The 23,671-nt window shown below is 38.0% G+C and overlaps 1 protein-coding gene across 4 annotated transcripts; it reads left to right on the top strand.

The window, feature by feature from the left end:
- Positions 1-4,730: 4,730 nt before the first annotated feature.
- On the top strand, positions 4,731-23,137 carry LOC130836970 (zinc finger protein 791-like). 4 transcript variants are annotated; one of them, XM_057709663.1, is made up of 6 exons: positions 4,731-4,868; positions 15,513-15,639; positions 15,982-16,042; positions 16,420-16,639; positions 18,176-18,241; positions 18,340-23,137. In XM_057709663.1, the coding sequence occupies exons 1-5, from the start codon at positions 4,836-4,838 to the stop codon at positions 18,194-18,196; spliced, it is 462 nt and encodes a 153-aa protein (XP_057565646.1). In that variant the 5' UTR covers positions 4,731-4,835; the 3' UTR covers positions 18,197-18,241; positions 18,340-23,137. The 4 variants fall into 4 exon arrangements, with proteins under 4 accessions (XP_057565646.1, XP_057565645.1, XP_057565644.1 ...); XM_057709662.1 differs by having other exon boundaries at positions 18,337-23,137; XM_057709661.1 differs by having other exon boundaries at positions 18,176-23,137.
- The last annotated feature ends 534 nt before the right edge of the window (positions 23,138-23,671 follow it).

Raw genomic sequence — 23,671 nt, 5'->3', positions numbered from 1 at the left:
TTCCTTCTATGCTGAGACTCAAAAACCTTCGCCTCAGTAAATCCAGATACCAGGTGAGTGATTCTGATTAAAAGACTGTGGGTTCAAGGCCCAATCTGGGTTTAGGCTGGGTTAAAGTCCCAGCAGGAGGGTTCAAGGCCCAATCTGGGTTACACATTTTCAGTTTTCCTGTGAGTTTTCCAATTGTTTGGGAAGCGAAATCTCAAATCAAAAACCTTAGACCCCCAAAGGAGCTCTTCGTAGGGCTGGCAATACATGATTAAATTTCCAGATCACTCCCCTCATTCCCGGAGTCAGTTTTGACTCTCCGATTCCTCTCCATGGTGCATTTCAAAAAAACCCAATGTTTTAACTGTACATCCTATTTCAACAGAGTTGTGGATGACACTTTTACGGGGACGGGGGGTGTTCTGTGGGTATTTTAATAAGCGGAAGCTGGCAGTAACCACTTGAAAGTAGGTTGTATGAAATCCTTTCTCATCCCAATTTTTTACTGGCAACAGATATCCTATAAGTAGTCCTTTCGTGGAGGTTTTTTTTTGGAAACTTCTGGACAATCTACTCTACCTGTCCTAGGTTAGTCCCCTTCAAAAGATTTACTCATTTAAGTTTCTTTCTTCAGTAGTGTAAAATGTATTTAATTAATAGAGCTTGAAAGACTGTATAAAATATTTCCAAAGAGGTAAGAGAGGTGAATTTCAATGGGGAAAAAATTTCGGTATTACATTCTATTTGTTAAGACTTTTTCAAAAAAAAAAAAAAAAAAAAAAAAAGCAGGTGGAGGGCTAGGATTTGCCATCCCCTGCTCTGTCAGTGAAGTGTGTGTCTTTGCCCTGTTCTATTTCCTCTGATTAAAATACCTTTTATAGTAGAAAAAAAAAAAAAAAAAAAAGACTTTTTCACTTTTTTTCATTCCCTGAGTGTGGTAAGTTTTTATGGTCTCTCCTTTACTCTTGGTGGACTTCAAATGAAATTCCAAGATTTAGACTTGTAGAGAAGTATTCAAGTATAATTAATTATGTAGTAAATGAAATTGCTTTGGAGGTAATTGACTGACTTTTTTTTCTGAAAAGGAATAGATATTTAGGGGGGTTGGGGTGAACTAGTAAAGGTGGCTTATAATTTTCTTCTCTCATTTCCACATAAACACTGGATTTGAGTGATTTTACTGAATTGTTCAAACAGGGTTTGTGTCTTTAAAATATCAATGGTGGTGGAGAGCACCTGTTGTGGGGTGCAGAGCCTGAGGTCATTATCTTCAGGCTAAGGCCCCCTTTGAGCCTGCAAAGGGAAGTACTGGAAGGGCCTCATATACTTGTAATCGTACAGTGTATAGCTTTATCAGATTGGCTTCTTTCAGGTAGCAGTATACTTTTGAGCTTTCCTTTGTGTGTTTTCATAGATTGATACTTCATTTCTTTTTATCAGTGAACAATATTTCATCATATGGATATACCACTGATTATTTGACTCTTGCAAGATATCTTGCTTACCTCTTAACTCATGCCAGTTATGAATAAAGCACGTACAGGTATTGGTGTGGGGGTTTTGTGTGAATATAAGACATGTACTCATTTGGACAAATAATGAGGAGTGCAACTGCTGAGTATTAATATGCAAAGTAAGCATATATTTTGTTTTGAAGGAGAGTTCCTGTCTTCCTTTGTAGCAGTACCAAATTCCACTCCAGCAATGAATGTAGATTATCTTTGCATTTATTTGGTATTCTGAGTGTTTTGCATTTTAGTCGTTAAATAAGTGTGTAGTGATACCTTGTTGTTTTCTTTGCAATATCCAGTTGTGATTTGATATTCAACGTGTTTTCATATTTCCTGTTCCCCTTCTGTATATTTTTTTGGGGGAGCTGTTTGTTCAGATCTTTTGCCCATTTTTAATTGGCTCATTTGTGTTCTTACTGTTGAGTTTTAATAGTTCTTTGGATATTTTTGTGAGGGACAATAGATGATTCACTTCCAGAAAATGGGGTAAAGTTTGCTGATGTGACCAAAGACTCGTGCCAAAAAGTAACAGGACAAAGGGAGGCATGGTAGCAGTCAGGTTGTCTTAGAGGAAGGAATCTTACTGAGAAATAAACTTAAACCCTCCAATCAAATAGCAGCAGGTCCTTATTTTAACCTTATTGGATCAAAAAACCACTTAGGCGACGTCTGGGAAAGAATGTGAACCCTGTAGTACTCAGCCAATGAGGAACCAGGGGAGGGATTTGCGAACTAGGAGATAAAATGCTTGCTGTAACCATCCCGGGTGTGCCTGTCTGGCAGACACCTGCTGTTGCAAGACCGACAGACATTAAAGTCTCGCTTTGCTGTACTCTGGGCCTCCATGTCCTTTCTTTGGTAATCGGACAAGTGGGCTTGTTCCTCACATTTTGAATACCAGTCATTTATCATGTAAGTGTTTTGCAAATATTAATATTTTCTCATGTCCTGTGAATTGGCTTCTCATTCTCTTAACACTGTCTTTCTCAGAGGAGGCATTATTCATATTAATGAAGTGATATTATACTTTTTTTCTTTGACAGATCTTATGTTTGTTGTTATATTTGAAAATTCATCACCAAACCTAAGGTGACCTAGATGTTCTTCTATGATATTTTCTACGAGTTTATTACTTTTGCATTTTACATTGAGATCTGTGATGTGTTTTGAGGTTTTCTTTTGGTAAAGTCCTGTGTCTATATTCATTTTGTGTGTGTGAGTGTTTGTGAATATCCATTATTTCCAGCACTCTTTGTTTAAAAGATTTTCTTTTCATTTGAATTGCCTTTCCTTTTCTGTCCCAGTTCGGTGTGGGTCTATAGGAAAACAGTTGATTATCTTTCAGTCTTGGGATATGTCTTTTTTTTTTAATAAATTTATTTATTTATTTTATTTATTGGCTGCATTGGGCCTTCATTGCTCTGGGCAGGCTTTTTTTTTTTTTTTTTTTGGAAAATGGGTTTAGTTGCTCCGCAGCATGTGGGATCTTCTTGGAGCTGGGATCAAACCCATGACCTCTGCATTGGCAGGCAGATTCTTAACCACTGCGCCATCTAGGAAGCCCAGGGCAGGCTTTCTTGAGTTGAGGAGAAAGGGGCTACTCTTCGTTGTTTTGCACAGGCTTCTGATTGTGGTGGCTTCTCCTGTTGCGGAGCATGGGCCCTAGACATGTGGGTTTCAGTAGCTGTGGCTCGAGATCTCGGTAGTTGTGGCTCACTGGCTTTAGAGTGCAGGCTTTAGTAGTTGCTGAATGTGGGCTCAGTAGTTGTGGCTCACAGGCTCTAGAACACAGGCTCAGTAGTTACAGCGCACAGGCTTAGTTGCTCCATGGCATGTGGGATCTTCCTGGCTCAGGGATGGAACCCATGTCCCCTGCATTGGCAGGTGGATTCTTAGCCACTGCACTACCAGGGAAATCCAGCAGTTATTTTTTAAATTGACAAAAATCTTCAAAAATTGACTGTGGTGATGATTTGTATCTACAAATATACTGAAATCTTCAAAATGTAGACTTTTTATTTTTATTTTTTAATTAATTAATTTATTTTTGCCACGACTCGGCATGGGGGATCTTAGTTCCCTGACCAGGGATGGAACCTGTGCCCCCTGCAGTGGAAGCTCAGCGTCCCAACTACTGGACCGTCAGGGAAGTCCCAGTGTACACTTAATGGGTACCTTCTATTATATAATAAGTGCAATACATCTCATAAAGATGTTCAAATAAATCAATGCATAAAATGTTTTGTAATGGAAAAGAGTTTTGCAGACCCAGTCTTTGGGGAATATAAGAGTTTCCAGGTTACTTAATACAACCATCTCTTCAGTTAGTTACCTTTATTTTTGTTTGCTCTCTTAGGAAATTTCAGTTATACAATACAACATAAGTGGATCAGATCATCATGTATCAATCCTTAAATGCAATTTTATTAGTTATAGTTCAAAAAAGATGGGGGCAGGCAGGAAGAGTTTCCAGGCATATTCCGATTTTAAGTACAACTTATTGTTTTTCTTCATTCAGGGGAAATAGGCACAGAATTGCCTTATATATATTACAGCTATTGATATCTCAAAGTTTTCTAGGCACAGAGGGGACACGGTTCTAAAATAAATTTTTTTCTAGTGTAGAATGTACACCTGAGAATTTAATGCACGTACTTCATAGCTTGTGGTTTGACAGAGATCAAAGCTAAGGCTGAGTGACTCAGACCTCCTACTAGAGGCAAGTGCTCTGGGATTCTTTAGCTTCAGTACCTAATGAGTGGGGAACGGGCAGGGAGGGGTGGAAGGCTCAGGGCTGTCAAGGACCAAAGATGAAAACGGAGCCAGCCCCTTTATCACAGACGATGAGTTCACATCTAAGTGTCTGCGTTTCTTAACAAGAAGCACAGTTCCATGAGCGGCCACAGGGCCTTACACCACGCCTTTCAGCCCTGGAGGACGTAAAACCTTCCTGTTCCAGGCCGGTCTGGCCTGCGCCATCCTCTTATCTGTACTGGCTTCTTCTTCAAGCTGAATCAGGAATTCCAGTGCAGGAGGAGCTGCGGAAGACAGCAGAGGCAACCCCACGCCAGGAAAAAGTTCTCTTACAAAGGCAAAAGTGCCAGGCAGGCACAGGTCCCAGCCCACCTCCCACAGGTTGTCACTCAGGCACGAGGGGCGGGGCATTGGAATCTGTCCAACCAGGAGGCCGCGGAGGCAGGTGGGCGGGGCAACGCGCCGCTAGGCGTGGACTTCCTTTCTCCCACCGCGCAGAAGGTCTGTGGAATGTGGTTCACCGGCCTGGTAATTCCCGTGGCTTCTGTGGCCCCGTGACCTGCCCTGGTCGTTGGAGTCGTTATGAGGGACTGGGACCCAGGAAACCTCGAAATGGTGAGTGTGCTGACCCGGGCTGCGAACGCCGCGGAGGGACTGGTCGGAAACGGCCGAAACCGGCCATCTTTTGATCCAGCCAGCGCGCGCTCACCGCCGGAGTCTGCGGCTTCGCGGCGTCTGGGTTCCGCTCGGACCTCAGTCCCCTCGGGTTGGCAGCCGGAGCGCTGGCCCGGCAGCCGGAACCGTGGGCGTCCTGCTTTGTCATTTCGCGCAGGAACTTCGCCCCGGGAGCTTCTCCCCGCGGCTCTGCGCCCGCAGCCCCTCTTCTCCCCCAGCCTGTGCGGTGAGCACTGGCACGGTCCTCAGGTGACGATCGGGACTCGTTCTCCAGGGTTCGGAGGTGGGAGTAGCTGTGGTCTGAGGGGTCCCAGCCCCTCCTTTCTGCCCGGAGGCACCCGTTTTCCTCTGTGTTTTCCGAATATTTGAGAAGCGGAATCTGAAATTGAAAACCTTAGCCCCCCAGAGTAGCTCTTTGTAGTGCTGGCAATAAATCATTAAATTTCCAGATCAGTCCCCTCAGTCCCAAAGTCACTTTCGCCTCCCCGATCGAATCAACTATTCGTCTCCGCGGTGCATTTCAAACAAACCCAGGGTTTTAATTCTTTATCCTATTTGCTCAGAGTCGTGGATGGCGTTTTGGCGGGAGGCGGGGGTCGGGGGTCGGTCTGTGGGTATTTTATGTGAGCGGGAAGCCGACAATAACCACTCAAGTAGGTTATATGAAATCCTTTCTCCTCCCGATTTTTTACTGGGAACAGGTACCCTATAGGAAATCCTTTCGTGGAGGTTTTTTTGGGAAGCTTTTCTGGAAGATCTACCCTGCCCGTTCCTAGGTTAGTCCCCTTCAAAAGATTTACTCACTTCCCTTAAGTTTCTTTTTTCAGTAGTGTAAAATGTATTTGATTAATAGAGCTTGAAAGACCATATAAAATACTTCCGAAGTGATGAGAGGTGAATTTCAGGGGAAAAAACTTCCAGTGTTACATTAGGGCTGTGAATAATTTTTTGTTTCACTTTTTTTCCATTCCCTGAGTATGGTGAGTTCATTTGGACTCTACTTTCGGTTGATTTCAAATGACATTCCAGGATTTAGACTTGCAGACAAAAAGTATTCAAGTAAAATTAATTACGTAGTAAATAAACTTACCTTGGAAATAATAATTGACTGACATGTTTTCTGAAAGGAATAGATGTTTGGGGTTTTCTGGTTGAAGTAGTAAAAGTGGCTGAGAATTTTCGTCTCTCATTTCCACATTAACACTGGATTTGAGTGATTTTTGCTGAGTTGTTCAAACCGAGTTTGTGTATTTAAAATATCAGTGGTGGTGGAGAGCACCTGTTGTGGAGAGCAGAGCCTGAGGTCATTATTTTCAGGCTAAGGCCCGCTTTGAGCCTGCAAGGGGAAATACTGGAAGGGTCTCATATACTTGAAATCGTATAGTATATAGCTTTGTCAGATTGGCTTCTTTCAGGTAACAATTGAGCTTTCCTTCCTGTGTTTTCATAGGTTGATACTTCATTTCTTTGTATTAGTGAACAGTATTTTATCATATGGATATACCACTGGTTATTTGACTCTTGCAAGATATCTTGCTTACCTGTTTTATTTATTTATTGGCTGTGTTGGGTCTTCATCGCTACTCACAGGCTTTCTTTAGCTTTGGCGAGCAGGGGCCACTCTTCATTGCGATGCTTGGGCTTCTCATTGCGGTGGATTCTCATTGCAGAGCATGGACTCTAGGTGCGTGGGCTTCAGTAGTTGTGGCACGTGGGCTCAATAGTTGTGGCTTGTGGGCGCTAGAGCGCAGGCTCAGTAGTTGTGGTGCACGGGCTTAGTTGATCTTCCTGGACCAGGGATCAAACCCGTGTCGCCTGCATTGGCAGGAGGATTCTTAACCACTGCGCCACCAGGGAAGTCCCTGTTTACCTGTTAACTCATGTCAGATATGGATAAAGCCCCTACAGGTATTTGTGTATGGGTTTTGTGTGAATATAAGAATTGACCTCATTTGGACAAATAGGAGTGCGATTGCTGGGTTTTAATATACATAGTAAGAGTATATTTTGTTTTCAAAGGAAGCTCCTGTCTTCCTTTGTAGGAGTTCCAAATTCCATTCCCCCCAGCAGTGAATGTGGATTATCTTCACGTGAATTTGGTGTTCTGAGTATTTTCCATTTTAGTCTTGAAGTAAGTGTGTAGTGATAGCCTGTTTTATTTGCAATTTCCTAATGACATTTGATGTTGAGTATGTTTTTGTATTTCCTATTTCCTTTCTGTATATCTTTTTTGAGGTGCAGTGTGTTCAAATCTTCTTTTGCCCATTTTTAATTGGATCATTTGTCTTCTTACTGTTGAGTTTTAATAGTTCTTTGATATCTTGAATACCAGTCATTTGTCACATCAGTGTATTGCAAATATTTCCTCCTATCCTGTAAATTGGCTTTTCATTCTCCTAACACTGTTTTTCTCAGAGGAGGTGTTTTTCATATTAATGAAGTGAAATTATACTTTTTTCCTTTACAGACCTTGTTTTGTGTTTGTTGTTATATTTGAAAATTCTTCGCCAAACCTAAGGTGACCTAGGTTTCCTTCTATGATATTTTCCAGGAGTTTATTACTTTTGCAATTTTTTAAAACATTTTCATTCATTTCATTTCTATTCCTTCCTTCTTTTCTCCCTCCGTCCCTCCTTTCCTTCCTTTCTTTGTTGGCTGCGTCTGGTCTGGTCTTAGTTGTGATACCCCAATACCCTGGATCTTTGTTGCTACCTGTCTGATCTTTAGCTGTGGCAAGTGGGCTCTTAGTTGCAGCATGCGGAATCCAGTTCCCTAACCAGGGATTGAACCCAGGCCCCCTGCATCGGGAGAGTGGAGTCTTAACTGCTGGACCACCAAGGAAGTCCCACTTTTGCGTTTTACATTTAGATCTGTGATATGTTTTGAGGTTTTTTTTTGGTGAAGTGTGTAAATCCTCTGTCTGCATGTGTTTTGTTTGCGTGTGTGTGTTTGTGAATACCCATTATTTCCAGCACTGTTTGTGTAAAAGGTTTTCTTTTCCTTTGAATTGCCTTTCTTTCTTTGTCCCAGTTCAGTGTGGGTCTATAGGAAAACAGTTGGTTATCTTTCAATCTTGGGGTATGTCTTCTTAACTCCAAGAGTTATCTGTTGTTGGAGAATCTTTCAGATGTTTCACAGAGATCATTATGTCCTAGAGAACAAATATTTGATTTTACCTACAGGATTCATGAATATGTTCTTTCTTTAGAAGTAGAAGTTCACTCTATTACTTGTTTGTGATTATAAGTAGATGCTGCATTTTACCAAACCCTTTTAAATTTTTATTTCTACCTCTGTTCCTTTCTCTTTATTTTTTATTTTTTCTTGTGATGAGAACTTTTAATTAATTAATTAATTAATTAATTTGGGCTGCATTGGGTGTTCGTTGCTGCATGCAGACTTTTTTTCTCTAGTTGCAGCGAGCAGGGGCTACTTTTCCTTGTGGTATGAGGGCTTCTCATTACAGTGGCTTCTCTTGAGCTGAGCACTTTTTTTTTTTAAGAACTTTTATTGAGATACAGTTAACATACAATAAACTGCATATATTTAGAGTGTACAATTTGGTATCCCAATCTCCCGATTCATTCCCCCCCAACCCTCCCCGTTTTCCCCACTTGGTATCCATATGTTTGTTCTCTACATCTGTGTCTCTATTTCTGCCTTGCAAATCAGTTGATTTGTACCATTTTTCTATAGTCCATGTATATGTGTTAATATATGATATTTGTTTTTCTCTTTCTCACTCACTTCACTCTGTATGACAATCTCTAGGTCCATCCATGTCTCTACAAATGTCCCAGTTTCATTGCTTTTTACAGCTGAGTAATATTCCATTTTATATATGTACCACATCTTCTTTATCTGTTCATCTGTTGATGGACATTTAGGTTGCTTCCATGTCCTGGCTATTGTAGTGCAGCAGTGAACATTGGTGTGCATGTGTCTTTTTGAATTATGGTGTTCTCTGGGTATATGCCCAGCAATGGGATTGCTGGGTCATACGGTAGCTCTATTTTTAGTTTTTCAAGGAATCTCCATACTGTTCTCCATAGTGGCTGTATCAATTTACATTCCCACCAATAGTGCAAGAGCGTTCCCTTTTCTCCACACCCTCTCCAGCATTTACTGTTTGTAGATTTTCTGATGATGCCCATTCTAACTGATGTGAGGTGATATACCTCATTGTAGTTTTGATTTGCATTTCTCTAATAATTAGTGATGGTGAGCAGCTTTTCATGTGCCTCTTGGCCATCTGTATGTCTTCTTTGGAGAAATGCCTATTTAGGTCTTCTGCCCATTTTTTGATTGGGTTGTTTGTTTTTTTGGTATTGAGCTGGATGAACTGTTGATATATTTTGGAGATTAATCCTTTGTCTGTTGATTCGTTTGCAAATATTTTCTCCCATTCTGAGGGTTGTCTTTTTGTCTTGCTTATAGTTTCCTTTGCTGCGCAGAAGCTTTGAAGTTTCGTTAGGTCCCACTTATTTATTTTTGTTTTTATTTCCATTATTCTAGGAGGTGGATCAAAAAAGATCTTGCTGTTATTTATGTCTAAGTGTGTTATTCCTGTGTTTTCCACTGAGCACAGGCTCTTGGTGCATGGTTTCAGTAGTTGTGGCACACGGACTCTAACGTGCAGGCTCAGTAGTTGTGACGCTTGGGCTTAGTTGCTTCACGGCATGTGGGATCTTCCTGGAGCAGGGATTGAACCCGTGTCCCCTGCATTGGCTGGCATATTCTTAACCACTGTGTCACTAGTGAAGCCCTGTTTCTTTCTGATATTAGTAATTTCTGTCTTCCCTTGTAGTCATATTGACTAGATGTTTATCGATGTTATTAACCTTGTCAAAGAACTAGCTTAAAAGTTTTTTTCTCCTTCAAATACCCACTATTACATTAATTTCCATTCTGATTTTTGTAATTTATTTTGCTTATTTCGCAATTATATGCTCTTCTCTTTATTGTTTCCTAAGGTAGATGCTTGCATTATTGTTTACAAATCTTTTTTCTTTTCCAGAGTATTTGATGTTGGCATAATTTTCTCTGTAGACACTGCTTTTGCTGCATCTCACAGTTTTAACTCAAAGTAAATTTTATTTCTCTTGAGACTTCTTCTTTGATCCATTTATTTACAAATGTGTTGTGGAATCTTTATGTGTTAGGGGTTTTTCCAACTTTCTTGCCTATATTGATTGCTAGATGAACGCCTTTGCGTTCTAACAGCATAGTTCATATTATTTTTTTTCTTTCAGATTTGTTAAGGTATGTTTTATGTTCAGGAAAGTGTTCTGTCTTGTTGGGTGTTCCATATGAATTTGAGAAGAATGTGTGTTCTGCTCTTGTTCATGAATTATTCTTTAGATTACAATTAAGTGGAGTTATTGCATAGTGCCGTTTAAGTCAAGTCTGTCCTTCCCGATTTTTTGCCTGCTGTAATATATCACTTATGCTAAGGGAGTGTTGATGTGTGAGTATAATAATGGATTCGTGTACCCTCCCTGCCTTCTTCATGTCTGTCTGTCTGTTTGTTTATTTATTTTTATGGCTGCGTTGGGGCTTAGTTGCAGCACGCGGACTCTTTGTTGAATCACATGAGCTTCTCTCTAGTTGTGGCATGGAGATTTTCTCTTCTCTAGTTGTGGTGCACGGGCTCCAGAGTGCATGGGCTCTCTAGTTGAAGCGGGGAACCTCAGTAGTTGTTGCACATGGACGTTTTGCCCCATGGTGTGTAGGATCCTAGTTCCCTGACCAGGGATCAAACCTGCATCCCCTGCATTGGAATGCGGATTCTTTACCACTGGACTACCGGGGAAGTTCCTTCATGTCTTGCCTTATGTATTTTGCTGGTGTGTTGCTATGTATATACACATGAAGGATTGTTATGCCTTCTTGGAGAATGGACCTTTTTGTCATTCTGTCAAGTCCCTTTTTATCTCTTTGTTTTCCTTGGTCTGAATTTTGCCTTACCTAAAATTCATATACCAATGCCAGCTTTCTTTTGATTAGTTTTGGCATGGTACATTTTTCTCCATCCCTGTACTTCTCATCTACCTGTGCCTTCTTATTTTTTTTTTTTTTGTTAAGAACTTTATTGAGATACAGTTGACATACAATAAGCTGCATATATTTAAAGCATACAGTTTGATATTTTTTTCTCATTAGTACTGTATATATGGCAGTTGTACCTTATTTAAAACGAGTTTTTTGTAGACAAAAATTGTAATTTTAAAATTTAATATTATGATACCAGAAAAGGAAAGTAAAAAAAAAAAAAAAAAAAACCTCTTAAAATCATATCAGAAAAATAAAATGCTTAGGAATGAACCTCTCCAGGGAGGTGAAAAACATATGTTGAGAACTATAAGATATTGATAAAGTTAATTGAAAATGAATAATAAAGTAGAAAGCTATCCCATACTCTTGGATTGGAGGAATTAAGTTTGTTAAAATGGCCATAGTAGCCAAAGTACTACAGATTTAATGTGATCCCTATCAAATTGCTCATGACTTTTTCCACAAAACTAGAACAGATGATCCTAAAATTTAAATGAATCCTAAGGAATCCTGAGGGGAAAAAAAAACTGGAGGCATAATCCTCTCAGACTTCAGACAACAGTACAAAGCTACAGTTATCAAAACAGCATGGTATTGGGAGAAAACTAGACATATGAATCAATGGAACAGAATAGAGAGCCTGGAATTAGACCCACTTACCAATAGTCAATTAATGTTGGACAAAGGGGGCAAGAATATTCAATGGGGAAAAGACAGTCTCTTCAGCAAGTAGTGTTGGGAAACTTGGACAGCCACGTGCAATTCAATGAAGATACAAGGGTGAGTCAAAAATTATCCACACTCCAGTTATATTAAAACTTCTGTTGGCCACATCACACTGTCTTATCAGCACTTTCTGTTCAAGGTTACTGTCTCCCCAGTTACTGCTATGCAGATGTGAATGTGTTATATCAGTTCATTTGTAACTGCGGTGCAAGCAAAAATGGATGCCCCACTTGTGATTTGCACAAAAGAAAAGCAGCGTGCAGTGATTCATTTTTTTGTGGTCTGAGGGTGTACCTGGTGCGCTTATTTATCAAAGACTTTGTGTGCAGTATGGAGAAGGTGTTTTGTCTTGAAGAAGTGTGTATGAATGGAGAGAGAAGTTAAAGGAAGGTCGCATAAGTGTTAGCCATCAAGCAAGAACCAGATACCCATCCACGTCCACGGCTGATGACAACGTGGAGCGTACACGTGAAATGATTCTGTCGAATAGATGAGTGACAGTGGATTATGTGGCACATCATTTGCAAATCAGCCGTGGCTCTGCCTATGAAATAATTCACGACAGACTTAGGTTTTGAAAACTCCATGAGACTTTCAGCTGTTTGGTCCCCCAAAAGCAGCCCTACAAGGATGAAGGTTCACTTCTGATGAAGAAATGAAGACAGTGACACATTCGTGGCTTGCAACTGAGCCTAAACATTTTTTAATGAGGGAATATGAAAGCTTGTTGACAGATGAACAAAGTCTATTGAAAAACAAGGAGATTATGTCAAAAAATGATGTATTTGTCTGTTCTAAAATTTAATTAAAATAAATTCTACAGTCAGAGTGCGGACAATTTTTGACACACACACACGCGCGCATGCGCGAGGGAGAGTCAAAAATTATTCACCCTCTGGTTTTGGCAAAACTTCTATAAATTCTACAGCCAGAGTGTGGATAATTTTTGACTCACCCTCGTGTGTGTGCGCGCGTGCGTGCGCTTGCGTAACTGAATCACTTTGTTGTATACCAGAACCTAATACAACCTTGTAAATCAGCTATACTTCAATAAAAATAAGCAAATAAGTAAATTATCTGATATTACTGTAATTTTCTTTTATTTGTATTGAGACCATCGATGACTGAGATGGTGATTAATACAGTTGGATTGGTGTCTACCACACTTTTTACTGTTTCTATTTGTTGTCCTTATTCTTTCATTTGTTCTCTCTCTCTCTTTGTTTTTAACCTGCTCTGGATTTAATTGAGCATTTTACCTAATTCTTCCTTTTTTCCTTTCCTAGCCTGTACCTTTCTAAAGAACTTTTTTAGTGGTTGCCCTTGAGTTTTCAGTATACATTTAGAACTAATCCCATGTCTTCTGCAACTTAACACAGTGCCTCTTCAGTGGTTATGCAGGTACCTCATACCACACTATTCTCATTTCCCTTCCTCTGGCCCTTTTGATATGTCTGTCATTTATTTCATTTATCCACAAGGTTATCGTTTCCAATGTCATTGTTGCTAATATTATTTTAGACAAAATCATCTGTTATAAAAAATATATATGTAAAAGGTGTTTTTCTTTATTCCTCTTTTAATCCCTCTGCATAATTTACATTCTTTCTGATGAATTTTTAAATGTGTATTTCAAAGTTGGTGTTCTAATGACAAATTCTCTCCATTTTTTGTCTCAAAATGGCCTCATTTTTTCCTAATTTTTAAGAATAATTGTGATTCCTGGACTTCCCTGGTGGCACAGCGGTTAAGAATCTGCCTGCGAATGCAGGGGACATGGTTTTGAGCCCTGGTCCAGGAAGATCCCACGTGCCACAAAGCAACTAAGCCTGTGTGCCACAACTATTGAGCGTGTGTGCTGCAACTACTGAGCCTGTGTGCTGCAACTACTGAAGCCCATGCACCTAGAGCTTGTGTTCCACAACAAGAGAAGCTACTGCAATGAGAAGCCTGTGCACTGCAACAAAGAGTAGCCCCTGCTCACCACAACTAGAGAAAGCCTGCATGCAGCAGCAAAGACCCAGCACAGCCAATAAATAATTAAATTTCAAAAAATTAAAAAAAAAAATTGTGATTGCTAACAAAATTCTAGGAAAGTGTGTGTGGTTTTTTATTTTTTATTTTTTATTTTTTTATTTCAAACCTTTAAATATTTCACTCTACTTGGTTCTTCGTTTTTTGTTGTTGTTTTCCCTGAAAAGAAGTCCAGTTTGATTATAGTCATTGTTTCTCTATATCTAAAGTATACCTCTGGCTTCTTACAGTATATTCTTTTCCCTTTGTTTTTTCCTCTACTTCGAATATAATACACTGCTCTCCATTTTAGGTGTTTTCATTTTTACTGTTCACTGAGCCTTATGGATCTACAGGTGTTCTCTATCATTCATAGTAGGAACATCTCAGTGGTCATTACTTATTTCTGTCTCCCTTTTCCTTCACTTATTTTCATTATATGTATCTTAAATCTTCTGTTAAAGATGGTCATGCCAGGATTCATGGATATTGTGTTCTACCTTTCTTGATCTTTTTTGTCTTTGTGTTAGACTCCAGTGAAACAGTTTTTTGGGTACAGGCCTTAACAGAATATTTGGGGAATATTTTAAAAACGTCTTTCTTTTCTCTTTCCCAGTTTTAGGATACCTGTGCCCTTTGAAGTCAGTGCTCTCATGTCTCTGGGAGGACTTGTTTGTTTCAAGTTTTTTCATCCTCTTCTTGTGAGATGGAGAGTCACTTCTAATTTCATAAATCCCAGACTAGATTTTTGCCTCACAGTGGCTATAGTGGCTGCTTGGGAAAGACTTGTTCCTGAAATTGCAGGATGGAGATTTTATGTTCTTTCGGAGGAATCCAATGATGAAACCCTTACATATTTTATAATTATGGGAAAATTCACCATCAAAGTGTTATGACTTTGGTGAACTCCCTTGTAAACTGTAGCTCTTCACCTGTTCTTTAAGGGCAGTAAGGACCAGAGCATACTGTTAGGGTGTGGTGGGAAAGAGTTTTTCTGGCATGTAATTGCAGTGTGTGTTCTGAAATTTGGCTGGAAGCAGCCGTAAGGCACATGACTATAGGGATTTTATGGTCTAAGATATTAATGCTTCTTCCGAATGTCTGAGCTCTAAGTTTGAGTTAACTTTCTGCCTGCCTCAAATTATATGTAGAGAGAAAGGAAAAACAGAGCCTGTTGTAATTGTTACGCAACATAAAGGCAGTGTTTCTGCAGAAGAATATTTATGTTCAGGTAACGCCATGTGATTTTTTCTAAAGGCCTGGAGGACTTGGGGCAGTGTTGCCAGCTGGGCTTTGTTAAAAGTGTGAGTTTTAGAGGTCATCTTGCCTCTGATATTAGGTGATAGGACTAGAAAAAAAGCTTTCAGTTCTTCACTGTGTGTCTATTCACTAAAACCTGATGTAATCTTGATCCTCTGCCTCATGGAGTATTATAAATTGTGGGTCATAAGGAAGAAGATGAAAGAATTTTTTCACAAGAAATCGATGTTAAAATGATATTCGTTTTAATTTGTAAAGTGTATCTGTCATTTCCCTACATTCTCTGGGCTCTGCCATTATTGTGATGTAAGTGATACTGTGACCATAGGAATTATGTGTAAATAATTCTCATTTCTTCATGATGCTGTTAAATTGTTGAGAAAGTGTGGAGAGTAAGTTCCTCACAATTGAGTCATAGAATAACTCTTTATAAACAACAGAATCATACGTAACCTTTCTATAAATGGAGTGTGGGCGTCTAGTTCTGTCAGTCTCATGCATCTTACTGTGCACATATTTTGGGTATATTAGGACTCATTGTCCTTTGAGGATGTGGCTGTGAACTTCACCCTGGAGGAGTGGGTTTTACTGGATTCCTCACAGAGGAAACTCTACAGAGATGTGATGCGGGAAAACTTCAGGAATGTGGTCTCAGTAGGTAAGAATGAAGAAATTCCCTCCCTTTGTCAGTTAGAGAACAAGTGTTCTTACCTGTCAATATTGTTCAAAGATGTGGAATGTGGAAAGGGAAAACACTGGTGAAGAAACTCAGGGAGATAAAGGGAATTCCCCAGCGGTCCAGTGGTTAGGACTCAGTGCTTTCACTGCCATCACCTGGGTTCAGTCCCTGGTTGGGGAACTAAAATCCTGCAAGCCGCATAAATCAGCTAAAAAAACCGAAAGAAACTAGGCTTGGTCAGAGCTCATCATAGACCTAAGATCTATAATTTTTGTATTATTTCTAATACTTTGTGATTATTTTTATGGGTCTGCATTTCAGAAAGGAAACAGGAAGATCATGACTTTGAAGATCAGTACAATAACCAGAGGAGAAGATTAAGGTGAGCCATGCTCATAATACAAAGCATTGTCTCAGGTGAGAATCATGGTCTGTTATGAAAATTTTAAAGGAAGTAAAGAAAACAAATAGCCCTGTCTTCAAATTTATTTATTTTTGAAAATATCTCCCCCAAATATTTTCCTAAACGTGATATAAATGTTCAGCGTTTGCTATGTACTTCATGTGCAGTATTCATAAACCCTGTATTTGAATATCTCTTTTTAATAGATAGTGTGAAGTCCTGTTGCAGAGCATTCAGTATATTCAACTTCTAATAATTCACACAAGATAGAAAACCTCACAATTCCTATAAATCATAATAAACCCCAAAGTGTAACATAATAAAGAAACCATTAATAATGTTCTTATTATTTACAGAAGTCCTATGATAGAGAGACTCTCTGAAAGCAAAGACAGTAGTTCCTGTGGAGAAAACTTTACCCTCATTCCAGCTCTCAATCTGAGCCAGAAAATTGGTTTAAAACCATGTGAATGCAGTGCATGTGGAAAAGTGTTCATGTATCATTCATCTCTTAAGAGACACATGAAATGTCACATTGAAAAGAAACCAGGAGAGCATCAAAACTCCCAGGAGAAGGTATGTAAATGTAAAGAATGTGGGAAAGCATTCACGTATCCTAGTATTCTTAGAACACATGAAAGAAGTCACACTGGAGAGAAACCCTATGAATGTGAACAATGTGGAAAAGTCTTTTCATATCAAAAATCCTTCCAAATACACAGAAGAACTCACACAGGGGAGAAACCCTATACATGCGAACAATGCGGGAAAGCCTTCACTTATTTGAAATCCTTACAGATACACAAAAGACATCACACAGGAGAGAGACCATATGAGTGTAAAATATGTTCTAAAGTATTGAATACTGCCAGCTCTCTTCGAAATCACCAAAGAATCCACACTGGAGAAAAGCCCTATGAGTGTGAGGAATGTGGAAAAGCCTTCGCATGGCGCAAAACCTTCCAAAATCACATGATAACACACACTGGAGATGGACCTTATAAATGTAAAGAATGTGAGAGAGTGTTCATTAACCCCAGTTCTCTTAAAATACATGAAAGGATTCACACTGGAGAGAAACCGTTTCAATGTGAACAATGTGGTAAAAGTTATAGATATAAAGCAGTTTTAAAAATACATCGAAGGATCCATTCTTGAGAAAAACCCTATGAATGTAAAAGTGAAGAGAAAACTTTCGCTTCCACTTACGTTTAAGTGCATGAAAGAATTCACACTGGACCCAAACCTTATCAATGACTGGAATGTGGGAAAGTCTTCATTTGTCTCCTAACCATTTCAAGACAATGAGACTGCACACTGGACAGAAAGCATATAAAATGTGAAGAATGTGGGAATGGCTTTTCTGATCTTAGTAGTTTATGAAAGCAGAAAAGGATTTACTAGCTAAAACCTTGTTTGTAAACAACCTGAGAAACACTTTAATTGACCGATATCATTACATGTGAAAACTCCCAAGGAAAAGAAGTGTGATTAGTAGTAACATGAGATAACTTGATGGAAGTACTCCATTCCTAATGTTCCAGAAGACCTTCAGTATGAAAGAGTTGTTTTAAAAGTTTATGTTGTTTTTACTAAGGATCCTTCTTCAAGTGTATCCTTGAACTATAGATTTCTGCGGATTTCAGAAATGAATATCACAGTGAGTTAATTCCATAAGTTGTCTTTCAACAGTAGTACATAAGGTTCAAAGGTACTTTTTTTTTACTTTAATCAGATAATGATTTTTTTTTTTACACTTGAAGCCTGTTGGATCCATGGGTGAATTTAAGTGTATTTGTATTATGCAGTGAGGCTTAAATTTCTATTCATTCTCTGTTTAATGGGACATTGAAAAATGGCAGTTTTGTATTTGTTGGGATTTTCCTAGTAGCTTTGTGTGGCAGTACCTGGATATTCATAATTCATTATATATATTTCACCCTTTTTACTGACAGAGATTGTTTTGGTGATGGTGCATATTGGAACCTTTTTCCATTTTCCATTCTATTAAACACTTGAAGTAAATTTTACATATGGCTAGGATGTCAAAGAGTATACTGCTATGTAAATTATGATTTTTCTTATTTGCTTTTTGTGTTTCCTTTTGACTAGTATTTGTTGAGTAGACTGTGAGACTTGTGATAATACAAAAAATCTGGAGTTGGAGATATCTTGCCTGTGAGTAATATTAGGACCTAGACTTTCTAGAATCCATCCCCTTTGTGGTCCCATGTTAGCATTCCCCTATAGCTCATCTGTGTGTGATTTTAAAGCAGATGCAAAGAAGACATTCTTCAGATATTGGAGCTCCCACACTGAGAGAGAGGCAGATACATAGGAGCTTCAAGGACACCATCTTCCAGCTTGTTTTCCAGATTCTGTGTCCTTGTAGTCAAGAGTATCGTCAACACCACTAACAAATGTTTGTTTTCCATTTTTATAGATGTGTAGTTTCCCCTGATGTCTTTACAGCTTCCACATCAAAGATCCATCAGAGTTTGAATTTTTTATGTAAGGTTTCTCGTGTCCACCACGAAAAATATTTCAGTGTTTTATGTTTGGGAATATTCTCCGATTCCACTCTTCTCTGAATCATATCTTTATAATATCTAATATGTGTAAGAAACAATTTATGCTGTCAATAGTGCTAGCGACATTGACAATGGTGCCACCAAAAAGAATGACATGGGAGTTTGTTTCTCTGCTGCATTGTGCAGTGGCATCCTTGACCCATTGTTTCCATGTGAGACTAAGCACCTTCCTTCTGTCAAGAAGGCGATGGGTGTTTCCCGTTACTTGCAGCTGAATATAGTCCCCCAATATGTTTTTTATTTTACTGTATATTATTAAAACTATTCTCTAAAGAATGATTACAAATAAACAACAAGGTCCCACTGTAAGCACCGGGAACTGTATGCAATATCCTTTAATAGACTATAATGGAAAAAATACAAAAACGAATATATATGTGTATAACTAAATCACTTTGCTGTACAGCAGAAATTAACACAAAATTGTAAAGCACCTATACTTCGATAAAAAAAAAGATTACAAACCCTATAAGACAGGGTGCTCAAAAGGACTTTTTATAGGATTTTCACTTGTGTTTGAGGATTTGATTGTTATTCAGGATAGCAAGACATTTTTCTATTTTGAATTCTTTCTGGAGGTTAACTTTATCATTGGTGATCATTATCATTTTCCTGAAGGCAAAAACAATGTCGTGGAGCTAAACTTAATTAGTAAGAAGTTTCATTCAATTATATTAGTAAGAAGAGGGGACTGCTGGTCTTTTTTATGATTTTGCATTTTATCTTTTATCATTGCTAGAAATAGGGTTATAAAATACATAAATTCACTTCTTAGTATGCTTTGTAATATTTTTTAAATCTCCTTTATGACTTAACTGAGGTCTATAAATTTAGGTTAATTGTGAGACAGTACAAAGCTAGCAAGGGAAAAAGATAGGACTACTTTGCCAGTGAACCCTTTCTGAAAGACTGTACTCTTTTTTTTTTTTTAATTGAAGTATAGTTGATGTATAATGTTCTGTTAATTTCTGCTGTACAGCAGAGTGGATCAGGTATACATCTATACATTCTTTTTCATATTGTTTTCCATTATTGTTTATCACAGATATTGAATATAGTTCCCTTTGCTGTACAGTATGACCTTTTTGTTTATCTATTCTATGTGTAATAGTTTGCCTCTACGAATCCCAAACTCCCAGTACATCCCTTCCCCACTCCCTCCCACCTTGACAACCACAAGTCTATTTTCTATGTCTGTTAATTGTTTCTGTTTCTTAAATACGTTCACTTGTGTCTTTTTTTTTTTTTTTTTTTTGCATTCTCCATTCCTTTAATGTACATAGAGAAACTGGTGTGTGTAAACAGGCATAGTGCCTCTCCCTCATTCCTATTTTCTTTTTTTTTTTAATTTTTAAAAAATTTTATTGAAGTGTAGTTGATTTACAATATTGTGATAATTTCTGCTGCATAGCAAAGTCACTCAGTTATCTATATGTATATATTCTTTTCCATATTGTTTTTTTATTATGGTTTATCACAGGATATTGAAGATAGTTCCCTGTGCTATAAATAGGATCCTTTAAAATGCATCCTATATATATAGTAGTTTGTTGATATGTTGATTTCTGTCATATTTTAGATTCCACATATAAGTGATATATAGTATTTGTTTTTCTCTTTCTGACTTGCTGCAGTTAGTATGATAATCTCTAGGTCCATCCATGTTGCTGCAAATGGCATTATTTCTTTCTTTTTTATGGCTGAGTAGTATTCCCTTGTTTATATGTACCACATATTCTTTGTCCGTTCATCTTTTGATGGACATTTAGGTTGTTTCCATGTCTTGGCTATTGTAAATAGCACTGTGCTGAACATAGGCATGCATATTCTTTTTTGAATTGTAGTTTTATCTGGGTATATGCCCAAGAGTGGGATTGCTGGATCATATGGCAACTCTACTTTTAATTTTTTGAGGAACCTCCATACTGTGTTCCAAAATAGATGCACCAAGTTACATTCCCGCCAACAGTGTAGGAAGGTTCCCTTTTCTCTGCAGGGTCTTCAGCATTTGCTATTTGTAGACTTTTTAATGATGGACATTCTCACCACTGTGAGGTGGTACCTTATTGCAGTTTTGATTTTCATTTCCCTGATAATTAGCTTAGCAATTTTTTTTTCTGTTTCTTCCTGATTAAGTCTTGGGTGTTTAAACAGATTTCTAAGAATTTATTCATTTCTTCCAGGTTTTCCATTTTATGGGCATGTGATTGTTCATACTAGTATCTTGTGTTATTTTGTATTTCTGTGGTATTGGTTGTAAACTTTCCTTTTTCCATTCTGATTTTATTGATTTAGGCCCTGTTTTTTTGTTGATGAGTCTGGCTAAAGGTTTATCATAGAACTATCTCTTAGTTTCATTGATCATTTCTATTTTTTTAGTTTCTGTTTCATTTATTTCTGCTCTGATGTTTATGATTTCTTTCCTAGTACTAACTTTGGGTTCTGTTTGTTCTTTTTCTAGTTTCTTTAGGTTTAAGATTGGGGGTTTTTTTGTGATTTTTCTTCTTTCCTGATTTAAGCTTGTATTGCTATAAATTTCCCTCTTAGGGATTGCTTTTCCTGCATCCTATAGATTTTGGATTGTTGTGTTTTTGTTTTAATTTTTCTCCAGGAGTTTTTTCCTTTCCTGTTTGATTTCTTCAGTGACCCGTTGGTTGTTTAGCAGCATATTGTTTCATCTCCACATTTTTGTGATTTTTACAATTTTTTCCTGTAGTTGATTTCCAGATTCACAGTGTTGTGGTTGGAAAAGATACTATACATGTTTTCAATTTTCTTAAATTGTCTAAGGCTTCTTTTATGGCCTAGGGTTAATTTTAAAATAGAATGCCTGAACAGACCAAAGGAAATATCAGTAAGAAGTTCAAATGATTAATACCAATATTTCTTAAAGTATTACAGATACTGGAATTGTAAGGAATGCTTCCAAACTCATTTGATCAGGCCAGCATCTCCCTGATATAAGACAAAGACTCCACAAGAAAAGGAAACTACAAGCCACAATCTCTGTTTCATCTTGGCTTGGCCATAGTGCCCAGATGTTTAGCAAAACAGTCTACTGGATGTTTGTGTAGGATTTGTCTCCTAAGATTACTATTTTGATGGATGGAGTTGAATAAATTAGGTTATTCTCCTTAGTGTGGGTGTGCCTCTTCTAATCAGTTGTAGTTCTTAATAGAACAAAAACTTATCTTCCCTGAAGTAGACGTATTCTGCCTATAGACTGTGTTTGGATTTCAAGTATAATTCTTCCCTTAGATTTCCAGTGTGCCCATTTAGATTCAGATTTTTGGTTTTGGTTTTGGTTTTGGTTTTTTTGTTTCTTTGTTTTTGACCACACTGTATGGCTTGTGGGACGTTAGTTCCCTGACCAGGGTTTGAACCTGGGCCCTCAACAGTGAAAGCACGGAGTCCTAACCACAGGACTGCCAGGGAATTCCCTCAATTGCATATTTTTTATTTAGCCATTCCTCCATAAGAACATGAGTCACTTTCTTAAAGAGGAAAGAAAAAAAAAAAAAGGAAAATTAATATACGTGTATAAACACATGCACTTACACATATGCATCATGATGGTTTTGTTTTTGTGAAGAATCATGACTAATCATATTTTAATCTATTAGAAATCAAATTGTGCCTTATAAATGAAAAATCATTTCTTCTGTGTAATCTCCTGAACAGGATAATTTTTGTGAAGTGTTCAGCATCTTTTTGGAAATCATAAAAAATAAAATTTCTTAATTTTGATCACATATAAAATGACAAGTGATTTCAGAGCTTTCACATTCATTCTCTATTCACTGAAATGGGCTTCATACTGAATGTATTAGGATGTCCTTACAGTGTGAGGAGGTCTTCTGACTCACTCCCCAATAAAACTGGTGAAAATTATTTTAATGACAAACATTTCAAGCTGCTGGAAATGGTGATAAAGGCAAATAGCAGATGAACATCTGTTCAGGAAAATCTAGGAAGAGCCAATAACGGTATAATATCTTTATAAGGTGACATATTGTAACTAGATTTATCATGGTGATCACTTTGAAAGGTATAGAAATATTGAATCACTGTTGTGTAAGAGGAACTAACATAGTGCTGTAGGTCAATTATACTTGAGGAACAAACAAACTCATAGGAATAGAGAGCAGATTTGAGGTTACCAGAGATGGGGGAGGGGAATTGGATAAATGCAATCCAAAGGTCCAAACTTCCAGTTAAAAGATAAGTACAGGGATGTAATGTACAACATGGTAAATGTAATTCACACTGCTGTATGTGATATATGAAAGTAGCTGAGAGAGTAAGTTCTAAGAGTTCTCATCACAAGGTAAAAATTTATTTTTTGTTTCTTATTTTTGTATCTATAGGAGATGATGAATGCTCAATAAACTTAGTGTGATAGTCATTTCATGATGAATGTATGTCAGATTATTATGTGGTAATGTATACAGTGATGTATGGAATCTTATCTCAATAAAACTGAAAGAAGAAAAAAAACTTACCAAGATTTGTATGAAATACAAATGTGTGTTATTTGAACCAAGAGCACTCCTTGTCACCAAAACATTAATCATTCAATCTAAGAAAGAATTGGAAAACTCTTATTTGAGCCAAATTTGAGGATTGTAAGCTGGGAAGAGCGTCTCAGAAAGCTCTGAGAACTGTTTAACCCGTTAGAAGTCAAGGCACAATTATACAACTTTTTTGAGGTAGAGGGCTGTGCATCAAATGATGTATTATTGACAATTTACATAATCCAGATCTAAGCATGATCATGGTGGGTCATGTGACCCCTTACAAGATCAAGAAGGAATGTTATCTTTGAAGGAGTTGTCTTGTTGATGCTAAGAAAATGTTCCTTTTTTAAAAAAATATTTATTTATTTTTGGTTGTGCAGGGTCTTAGTTGCAGCAGGCGGGCTCCTTAGTTGTGGCATGTGAACTCTTAGTTGCAGCATTTATGTGGGATCTAGTTCCCTGACCAGCAATCAAACCCAGGCCCTCTGCATTGGGAGTGT

The sequence above is a fragment of the Hippopotamus amphibius genome, chromosome 15 (assembly GCF_030028045.1).
Source record: "Hippopotamus amphibius kiboko isolate mHipAmp2 chromosome 15, mHipAmp2.hap2, whole genome shotgun sequence".
Taxonomy (NCBI): domain Eukaryota; kingdom Metazoa; phylum Chordata; class Mammalia; order Artiodactyla; family Hippopotamidae; genus Hippopotamus; species Hippopotamus amphibius.
The sequence above is the reverse complement of the archived record's forward strand: the minus strand, read 5'-3'. Positions and strand labels throughout refer to the sequence as shown.

Bases quoted from the DNA above. Each gene is read 5' to 3' on its own strand.
- LOC130836970 (XM_057709664.1), top strand. From the start codon at position 4,836: ATGAGGGACTGGGACCCAGGAAACCTCGAAATG. The intron at 4,869-15,512 runs GTGAGTGTGCTG...TGGGTATATTAG, and splicing joins ACCCAGGAAACCTCGAAATG to GACTCATTGTCCTTTGAGGA. The intron at 15,640-15,981 runs GTAAGAATGAAG...TCTGCATTTCAG, and splicing joins CAGGAATGTGGTCTCAGTAG to AAAGGAAACAGGAAGATCAT.